The sequence below is a fragment of the Bidens hawaiensis genome, unplaced genomic scaffold (genome assembly GCF_021521415.1).
Source record: "Bidens hawaiensis isolate Kalapana, Puna unplaced genomic scaffold, B.hawaiensis_p1.1 tig00015453_1, whole genome shotgun sequence".
NCBI lineage: Eukaryota > Viridiplantae > Streptophyta > Magnoliopsida > Asterales > Asteraceae > Bidens > Bidens hawaiensis.
In genome coordinates this window covers 380,423-391,654 of record NW_027492383.1, presented here as the reverse complement: position 1 = coordinate 391,654, position 11,232 = coordinate 380,423, and the positions used below count along the sequence as shown (strand labels likewise).

The 11,232-nt window shown below is 33.4% G+C and overlaps 1 protein-coding gene across 1 annotated transcript; it reads right to left on the bottom strand.

Moving 5' to 3' along the window:
* Positions 1-570: 570 nt before the first annotated feature.
* LOC143549265 (disease resistance protein Roq1-like) lies at positions 571-7,629 on the bottom strand. The gene is made up of 5 exons (XM_077040202.1): positions 7,160-7,629; positions 2,992-4,087; positions 2,698-2,913; positions 1,676-2,377; positions 571-1,213 (listed from the first exon to the last, which is right to left on the bottom strand). Exons 1-5 carry the CDS (start codon positions 7,627-7,629, stop codon positions 695-697), a joined length of 3,003 nt encoding a protein of 1,000 aa, XP_076896317.1. The 3' UTR covers positions 571-694.
* Between the last annotated feature and the right edge of the window lie 3,603 nt (positions 7,630-11,232).

The following is an 11,232-nucleotide window of genomic DNA, read 5'->3' as shown; positions in this document are numbered from 1 at the left end:
AGCGTAATTATTAAAGATAAAAAGATGAAATCTACAACTTGATATACAAATAAAGTACATTTTCATTCACTCACTCAAATTAATATGACTATTTAGGACTTAGGAGGTGGTTGTTAAGTTTCCATCATCTGTTGCTGTAATTACCTTTTCTGTACAAGATGAGTTTTTATTTATTTATTTAATTAATTAATATATTTTTCACGTGTCACTTCAAAATAAAGTTAATGGCAGCTGTCACATTCAGTATTAAAAAAAAGTTTAAAGATGCTATATGCCTCTCCTCTCTATCACATAAGGTACGTTAAGTAGAAGGTGCATGCATTTAGATACCCAAATATAGATGAAAATCTATTTCTTTTCATATTGTTGCTTATTACCAACAGTGGATTGAATTTCTAGGTAATTTATTCCATCTTTCAATCTATTATAAATTTTAATCAAACAAATCTATACAATTAGTTGGGACCTAACAACTTCATGCTCCAAAAAGTTTAGATCACCAATTTAACTTTTTAATATATTAATTAATGGTATTGGGCCATCAAAATATCCCTCAGGAGCTTTAACAAATGTGTGGGCTTAAATTAAAACACTTTAATTGAAATTACAATACATGACCCAAAGGAAAACATGCACTAAATTACAATTCAAATTACATATGAAATAAAAGAACAAAATGGTACTAGCCATGTATTCAGCATGGACGCCATAATATGCTTATCGAGTCTTTTGAATTATGTTGGACGGTGAATGTCTTTCGATCTTCACGCTCGTCGTCCCAAAAGTCCCAGCAATCTGATGATTCATTTTTCGTTTGGACCCAAAGATCACCTTCGCTTTGTCTAGGAACGAGTTTAACTTCAAACTTACCACCCATGTAAAAGGAAATCATACTGCATTCAGGATTCAGCCATGTGGTACGCCTTAACGAACTAAAGGAAACATATCCTATATAAGTCGGAGGAGGAGGATGTGGGAATAACTCGTTTTGATGATTACACTCGCTCTTGTCTGCCTCCTGCTTGATAGTTATTGTAACATATGGCTCTTGGTAGTCCATAACATTGTGTATTAAGAACCCACAAAAGTCAGTGTGCCAATTACGTGGAAGCGGCAATACAAATCTACTCTTTGAAACTTGGCTAGGTGCAGACATTTGTCGAACCTGATGTTCAAGTGCGAGGCTCATAAAGTGATGCTCGATAGCATTTCCCTGCACAATTATATTAATAACAATGACAAGAACAGAAATGACCAAGATGTCCATCTGACCAGTTAGTATCGTCGAATGTCCGTTTGACCAATTGTATTGACAAAATATCCATTTGACCAATTAATTCCCATAATTTCCACCCTAAAATTGTCGACCCGATTAATTTTTAATCATTATTCGACAAGACTTTTAACCAACCAGCATATGCCACTTGCTCAAAAAATCTTGTCGGACGCATAAATAAACCCGTTGGCTGCGACGATTTTAAAAAAACAACTAGCAACCTGGCGATTTTATGGCGCATGAAAGAATATTGTTGGTTAAAAATCCTGTCGACTAGTGATTAAAAAGTGATCTAGTCGTGTTTTAGGGTTGGTCAAAGAGACAATTTTGCTAGTCAAATGAACATCTCGGTCATTATCCATTAATATTATTATTGAAACTCAAAAGGTAGGGCCTAACCTGACTCATTGAATCTATTAGTTTCTGATCACCACCGCTACCTAGTTTATTCTTTCCCATAAATGAGACTTTCCACAACCATTTACAATGTGACATATCTCCAATAGTTTCAAGTGAGTAACAATAATCCGCTCTAAGAATCGCTATATCCGATGGGAGCTCCGACAACTCTACAAGGCAATTGCACAATGACACATCAAGCCATTTGAGCTGGGGAAGTTGTAAGCGGCTAAAATTTAGTATCGAAAACTTATTCCAACTTAGATCGAGTTCTTGTAAATTGGGTAAGTCCCACGAATCCCAATCGATGTCTTCATCGCCTAAGTGGCAATTGCTGATAACCAACTTCTTCAAGCCTTTGTTAATAAATTGTAATCCAATGGAAGTAAAGAAAAAGCTCGCAAAATACTGTTTATAGGATGTATCTTGTTTCACGCCCTTAGAAAGTTGGCTGCACTTTGAGATCGAAAGTGTCTCGAGCTTCGCTATCCCTGTAATGGATGGTAGCACCTTAAAGTTGTCACAACTTGCTATTAGTAAGAAAACAAGCTTTTCCAAGCGGCCAACTGATGGATGAATCTCTTCTATAAGTGGACATTGATAAAGCATGAACCTTTGAAGGTTTTTAAGTCCACCAAAATCTGGTGTCGCGATTAGGTTTTTTAAACCATGAAGTTTGATCATCCTTAAATTTGGTAGAGACTGTACATAAAAGTGCAAATTTGTTAGGAGTTTGCTCATATTCATAAATATGATGAAGAGTTGAGAGAAATTTGGGTGTGCATGTATTAGAATATATTCAAGGTAAAATCACCATAATAGCCATTTTGACTAAATTAATTATCAAAATAGACATAGAATTTGTTAAATTACGACTTAATCTGAGATGGACACGTGTCCTTTGGCGCAGAAGACAAAAAATTGAGCTAGAAAAATGGTGACAAAGGAGAGTATTGAGAATTTGTGTAGCTACTTAAATTGTACTTACTTTCATCAACTTTTAATCAACTAATAAGAATTACCTTATAACCATTCCAAAGTTGTCTTTCCTGGCTGCTACTTAATGTTACACAACGAAGGCTCCATTGCGGAAAATTTGTTGGTAATGAGCTCGCATGATGACCTCTCCAATCAACCCACCGAAGATTGTTCATGTTCGCAACAACATGGTGATTATCACGTGGTAGGGGATCACTCATATCGGAAAAAATTCTTATTGCTTCAATCTTGTGAAGTACCTAAAATAGAGGAAAAACAATTAGTTTGTTGAGTTAAATATATGTGTGTGTGTCATGCAAAACTAGCTTAACCATTACCGTTGTTGCGTCCATAGCGCATATGTTTTGTGCATCTTCCACTTGCCAAATTCTAGTGTGTTTTTCTGGATTACGTGGGTGTTCACCTCTAACAATGTAGTGTCCCATTTCTTGTATCAAATCATGCATCTCAAACCTGCCATCTGAAATCGTTATAAGAGCCTTTTGTACCAACACCTTTAAACCTATACGAGGGTAAAAATCACAAACATCAAAGATATCCATTGCCTCATCTTTCTTTTTTCCCCTAAAAAAACATGCAATATCAAGGAACAACTCTTTATCCACAGGTTGAAGTCCATCAAAGCTAATTTTAAGCTTTTCCACAATATCTGTATCCGGAGTCTTCTTCAATCTAGCTAATGCAACCCTCCACTCATATGCATCTTTGTCACACAGAAAAGAACCTAGAACTTTAAGTGCTAAAGGGAGCCCAGAAGCGTAAAAAACCACATCTTTTGAAAGCAACTCGTATTCTTTGCTAGATTGGCAATCCCGAGGTGCATGCTTGCTAAAGAGCGCCATACCTTCTTCATCGTTCAACAAGCTAATATTGTGTATCACATTTACCTTATGAGCATTTAATGTATGATTATCTCTTGTTGTAATTATTATTCTGCTTCCTTCGCCAAACCAATCATCGGATCCGGCTAGAGCCCTTAGTTGGTCAAGGTGACTGATATCATCAAGAACAATCAAAGTTTTCATGTGGCATAACCTTTTTTTTATCATGCGTCTTCCTTCCTCAACTCTATCTACTTCCACTTGTTTATTTTTCAGAACACCGGAGAGAAGTTTTTCTTGCATTTTTGCTAAACCATACTTACTCGATTCCTCTCGTATATTTTCTACAAAGCAACACCCATCAAACATACCAGAGAGTTCACAATAAACAGAAGATGCAAGGGTTGTTTTACCACCACCCCCAACACCCCATATTCCAACCATGCGCACGCCACCTGACCCAAATTCTAACTGTGATTTCAAATCTTGCAAACGGGTCTCTATTCCGATGAGGCCTTCATTGACATTTGAGTCTGGAAACAATATGCTTGAAATTGTATCCACAATCATTTTAATGCCTTTCGACTCATGGCTGCGCATTGTAATTATTAAAAAATTATAACTAGTATATACACATATTTAAAAAGGAGATAATCTATTCCACAATATAATGAAAAAGAGTCCTAAACACACCTTAATTTCATACTCGAATCAAATAAGTACACTGAAGTTGATATCAAATAAGTATACCGACCACAAAATGGATCTCCTAGTTGATTGTTTAACAAGTCTGCACACAACGTTTGTCGAACAACCAACAAGTTTACAAATACGTTTAGCCTCTAGATCAGACTAGTGCAACTTGGTGAAACGTAAGTTATTATTATGAATTAATACAATATTATTATCATTATTATTGTTACTTTAATTATTAATATTACTCTTATTATTATTTTTATCATTGTTATTTACACACCATTACTATTAGTTTAATTTTCTTACTCATTATTTTCCTAATATTATTTAATTTTAATTTCGATTCCATGAAAATCTAGAGAAGTGAAAATTTTCTACTTTGCAAAACTGAAACTAATTATATAGTATATTGTTTCCCATGCAAGTAACCGTTATGTGAATGCACGTGAACCATGAAATACTAGCCGTAATAAGTCTAAGAAAAGTTCTAGATGGGAAGTTAGCAACAGTTGTTTGTTGACGATTCTCCACCATACTCCCGCTTCTAGAACGAGACACTATATATATTAACCACCACTCTTCGTTCACACCTTTTATTTATTTACTAAAAAAATGCCTTTCGTTCCTGGCTCCGATTACTCTAGCGTCGTCATTACAATGTTGCCATTGAGAAGAATTATTTCAATTATTTGCGTATCAAATTTTACTAAATTTTGCCCTAATTTTGAGTTTTCTTATTGTAGTAACATCTTTTTTTAATTCTTGTTAATAAACAAAAGCTACTGTGCAACTAACCCGTCTTTTAATCAAGATGGAGATAAGATTGTTAAACTTTAATTAGTTATGTTACCGTTTGTTTCATAATTTTCAAACTTCAAATTTTCATATATTTTTGGTACAAACTAACCCGTCTTTTAATCAAGATGGAGATAAGATTGTTAAACTTTAATTAGTTATGTTACCGTTTGTTTCATAATTTTCAAACTTCAAATTTTCATATATTTTTGGTACACGTTTTGATTGTGACTTTGGTGTGAACGTATGGTTAGAATGAAGAGATTGTATCCTTTTTCAATAGAAAACATCCCTACTGTTGCTTATGCATCTCCAATCTTAAACCAGGAATTGTCCGTTTATTTGGTGAGGAAATAGATGTCGGGAAGGTAAATGCCGACATGTGGTCAGTGGCATGGCTAAGTCTTGCAATCCAGATGAGTTACTGGCATTTATTTGTATCTTTTCATCCATTTCTTTTACATCTCAGAAATATTTTTGTGTTAAAATTTATATGCTAAGTTTTTCATACTTACTTTTATGCCTTTTTAGTTTTGATATTGCTGAACCTTGTGACATTTATCACATACGTGAAACATGTATAGAGATGTCACTTCAGAAGTACTGGTAGCAATTCTTTCCACCATATATCGATCTTGCTATGTTTTGTTTTTATGAATTTCATAGGCCTATAACTTAAAAATGTGGGTTTACCAAGACTATTGCACTGTTTTCAACTTTAGTTTTTTTCTTTTCATCTTTTTGCGTAGACATCTTCCTCAACGGTTCACACATTTTGCCTTTTTATAAACAAATATTTTAGTCAACATGTCATAATATATTGTTTTAATAAACAAGTCAAACTTATCACTTTTAGTATGCAAAAAAAATAAAAAATAAAAATAAATAAATAAATAAAATACTTATGCCATTATAACATTAAATTACCCGTCCACCAAACGGGTATAAAACTAGTTTAAGTTTGTAGAGAATAGTTGATTTACCGACATATAGTAACGAATTAAAACACCTTTGAGCTATGATCTGAAGTAATATCTTTGATGGAACTAAAACCAAAACATTAAACTAGGAATGCCTTTTTTTTTAAATGGCGTTAGTTCTCTGATAGATCCCTGAAGGGATGCTCTTTACCCGACTTGGATTCATTCTACAGTGGTGTTCTCCCAACTAGTGTGGCATACACACTAGTGATAATAAAACCTAGGGCCTCCTTCGGAAGAATTAATGGAAACCTCTTGACCCAGGAATGAGTTTTAATCCTTAGGGTATGTTTGGTTGAGGTAATGAAATGAAATGGAAGAATGAATGAAATGGACCACTATCATTCCTTTGTTTGGTAAACTAATGGAATAGAATGTGTTATTATGTTATGTTGTTTGATAGCCACAAAAAACCGCATGAATGAAATAGAAAATGATAAAAACAATCCTATCTTCAAATAAAATTAAAATTACCAGAATAAAAAAAATTGTAACTACGATGGTGGTGGTGCTACTGCTGGCGATGACAATGGTGATAGCAGTTGTAATGGTGTTGATGGTGATCAGCGGAGGGCAACGGTGGTGGTGGCGGTGATTGTGGTGGTCAGTCAACGACAGTAATGGTTGTGGTGGTGGTCGGGTGCGACGTCGGGGGCAACAATGACAATGGTCTGGTGGTGGTTAGGCGGTTATGGCGGTAGAGCTGGTGGTTAGGTGGTGGCGGCAGCGACAGTGGCGGCGTCGGTGGTGATGGTTGTCAGGTGGTGTTGTCAAAGGAATATGGTGAAAGGGGAATTGGATGAGAAAAAAGAAGGTGGTGAGAATGAATGATTTTGATGGAATAAGATTCATTGTGTAATCGTTGAATTCATTCTTTTGACCAATCAAACACACATTTTTTCATTTCCTCCAAATAATTCATTTTATTCCCCCTCTCATTCTAACATAACAAACGCTACCTTATTTCTAAATTTGCATGCTAATTTTATTTACACATTAAATTTTTAACAGTACTATTATGTTTGTTAAAAAGACCACTAAATGGATGTAGGGTTGCACGAAAGGGGAACACGTCAACATAGTATTGCAAGAGCACTATATATAAGGATGCTTAAATCTTTCGACTAATCCTATTTGTATATATGATTAAAACTAGCGTTTATCTACAATAAGTTTATGAATAGGATACTTACCCATTAGCTATGTGCTTGGCTTCCCAGCCCGCAAGGTTGCCCGCTTCCTTAAGTGCTTTTCTCCATGATTCAACTTTGTTGTTGTTCTCAAGCTCATGTTGTGCAAATGCTTCTTTATATTTTCCTTTTTGTTTCCGCACTTCTGATGGATCCACGTGATAGAATATAGGCAAAACGATTTGCCCTCTTTCATTCTTGCATTTCATAATATATGTAACCTCATCCAAGCACCACGAAGAATTGACATAGTTTTCTGAGAATATGATGACGGCAATCCGTGATTCTTCGATAGCCTTGAAGAGGGCTGGACCAATGGTCTCACCCCGAGGAAGTTCTTCATCGTCTTTGTAAGTGTGGATTCCATTTTGTACAAGCTTGTCATAGAGGTGATCCACATAATTCTTTCTGGTGTCTTCTCCTCTAAAACTAAGAAAAACATCATACACCCAAGATTGAGATGAAAAAACCATTGGTTTGTTCCTAGTATCAAAATACAAAAATAAAAATAATGTGTAAACAAGGCCCAAAAGGTAAATGTGGATTTAAGTTGAAGAAAATATATAGCCAAAGATGTATTTAAGATGAATAATATGAAGAAAATATATAGAGAAAGATGGGGGAGAGGAAGTAAGTAGCGATAAGATACTAAGATGTCTTCTACCACTCATGTCATTGTCATTTGACATTTTCCTGCTTTTGCTGTTTATGCAGACCCCATTTCCTGCTTTTGCTGTTTTTGTGAATAGTTCCTTTGGTTTCGAATAAAATTTATATCAAAATGTTTTGATTGATTTCGCTCTCAAATCATTCTCTAAACTAATTTGATCGATTTCAACACCACCGTCGCTGCTCGCTCTTTGATCGATTACGTACTATTCACTTGATTGTCTCAATCCATATACTATATGTTATATATCATCTTCAATACATTGTCTTATTGGTCACATTTAATAAATTTTGTTTTAGTTCATCTTCAGTACATTATATTGTTGGTTCATCACCAATATATTGTATTTTACTTTATCTTTAATATTGCTTCATCATCAAGACATCAATATACATGGTATTTTAATTTATCTTAAATAAAATAAAACTTATTGGCTCTAGATCGTGTTAGATTAAACCAACTAGTGTACGAGGTCAACTAAGAAGACAATTATGCAAGTAGGTCATTGAATGCAATAAACTGTCAGGGCCACTTGAATCGGTGAAGGCAATAAACTATTAGGGCCCACTACCTTCTGTTAGTCCATCATCGTTTTTTCCTTTAGACCATCCGTATTAGGGAAGCTTCCCACCTCAAAACTCTTCCAAAACTTTATGAGCAGCGCCCTCCTCTAAGTTACGAGCAAAGTTTTGGCATTGAGAGTTATTCACAAAACGCCTGTCCCCACCTCTTCCAGCCAATCATATATTTTGTTCCACATTTATGTCTTTTATTTATATTAAAAAATTAGAAAAGAATTAAAAAATAATAATAATAGTGTAACGATTGCTGGAGAGTTTTGAGGCTTTTTGCCACTACATCATTTTTTATAAAACTCTTTCATTACTGACAAGAATGACACATGTCACACAACACATATGTAAAAAGTTTTGATTACACGAGACCTTAGGGCCATATAACTTGGTCATTGACAAATGTTGAATTGCATTCAATGCTTTTTCCCTTTTTATTTTTTTATTCCTAATATTTTTTCTTTTTGTACTTGACAGACACCACACAATTACTTGGCACCTTTGAAGGAACCTTCAAATGGAGTTGAAAAGTAAAACAAAAGACAATATGAAGATGCTCGGAAGTTGAATCATTACTATGGTGTAAATTAAGCGAGCTGATTCTGAGTTATTCAAGATGCGTTCATTAAAAACGGAACAACTTGCTTGGACTAAGTAATCGCTAATTAATAGATGCAACCATCTTGTTATTCACCATCACCTTTTCTTATGCTAATTTCCTTAACCCAAGTTACTTGTGGCCTAAGTGGGTGATTAGCCAAAAATACATAGCCAAATGTTTGGTACATATGAAAACAATCTCAACTAACCAGTTATTTATTTATTTATTTGTTTTTCACATTTCACTTGAAAATAAAGTTAAAGACGGTTGTCACGTTCAAGTTAAAAAAACGTTTAAAGATGCTACTAACCGTAGCTCTCATCTCTATCACATAAGGTATGTTAAGTAGAAGGTGCATTTAGACACATCCAAATATAGATGAAAACCTATTAAAATGATTGTTCCTTTTTTAATAGTTATAAGTTATAACTAATTATATCAATTCATATATATATATATATATATATATATATGATTAGGTTCATTTCAGAAGTGTTTCTTATTGCGAGAAGTGAATCTAACCAATCACATAATTTCTTTTTTAATTTCTAATTATTTAAATACAAGGGTACATTAGAAAAATATAAAGTGTTTTGTTTTGTAACTCATACTCATTAATGATTATTATTATTATTATTACATAGAAATCGACACAGGTGTGCGTGTGTATTTGATCAAACAAAGGCTGATTTATACGAGAATAGTAACAACAGCAGCAACAACAACAACAACAACAATAATAATATAATAGGAAGGCAACGGCTTGATTAATATTTTTACATAACTCGTACCTTACGTTTTTAGGTGTAGTAATCCGTAGCACATACAATTTTTAAATTTTTGTGAATATTGTATTCACATACACTTTATTTTGTAAAAAAAAGGAAAGGGAAAAAAAAGAGAGAAAACCTTGTTATTATTATGCATTTGATCTAAAATCATTTCATTCTAAAACATGGTTAATTATTATTATTTTTCTATCTGATCTCAATGTAACGTTTTTTTTCCTCGATTTTAATCAACTAATGTAGCGTAGGTGTTATGTAATGTAGATATAGCTACGTAATATAGTGTAAGCATATTTTTGAATGTTGTGTATCTGTGTAGTCCTAACTAATGTAGCGTAAGTACACTTTTAAATGTGTGTAGTCATAACTAATGTTGTGTAGACATATCTTATGTAATGTAGGCAAAACTAATATAGTGTATGTACACTTTAAAATGTTGTGTAGACATAACAAATATAGTGTAAGCACACTTTCAAATGTTGTGTAGTCATAACAAATATAATATACACGATTATTAAATTGCATGTTCCTACACAACCAGCAAATCCTTGCACAACCATACTTATACACAACCAACATGCTTGGAAAACGATTAAATGAAAAATCACTACACAACTAACATATATTTATATAACTTTTTAACGGCCTACATAATGTTTTTTTTTTCTTTTAATCAATTAATGTAGTGTAGGATTATTTTAGTAACGTAGCTAAGTAATGTTGTGTAGGGATACTTTCAAATGTTGTATAGTCATAACTAATGTAGGGCATACATATTTAATTTAGTGTAAGAACATTTTTAAATGTTGTGTAGTCATAACTAATGTAGTGTAGACAAATCTAATATAGTGTAGGCAAAACTAATGTAATGTAGACACACTTTCAAATATTGTGTAGTCATAAATAATGTAGTTTAGACATATCTAATGTGGTGTAGACAAACATAATGTAGTGTAGGCACACTTTCAAATATTGTGTAGTCATAACTAAAACTAATGTTGTGTATGAATCAGTTTGCTTATACAATATAGTGTAGGCAAAACAAATGAAATGTAGACTTAACTAAATATATTGTATATAACTATATGAAAAAGGATTAAATCCATAATATACATAATTTTAATGAAAAAAAATAAAATCATATTAACAATTTAATGAGCATTGATCACTCATTTAAAGTAACCGCTGAACACATTAAAGTCTGTTTAATGAGGCCTACACCACAATAGACATATCTATCATTTTTAATTAAATATATGTCATAAATATATGTTTTTAATTACGAATTTTCCATTTTCATTGTAGACCATTGATTAAAAACAATCAATGGTTCAGATTCATTTCTCGCACTTCTCGCTATAATATCACTTCTCTCAAGATCCATCCCCTATATATATATATGTGTGTGTGTGTGTATCTCTGTGTGTGTGTACATATATAGGGTA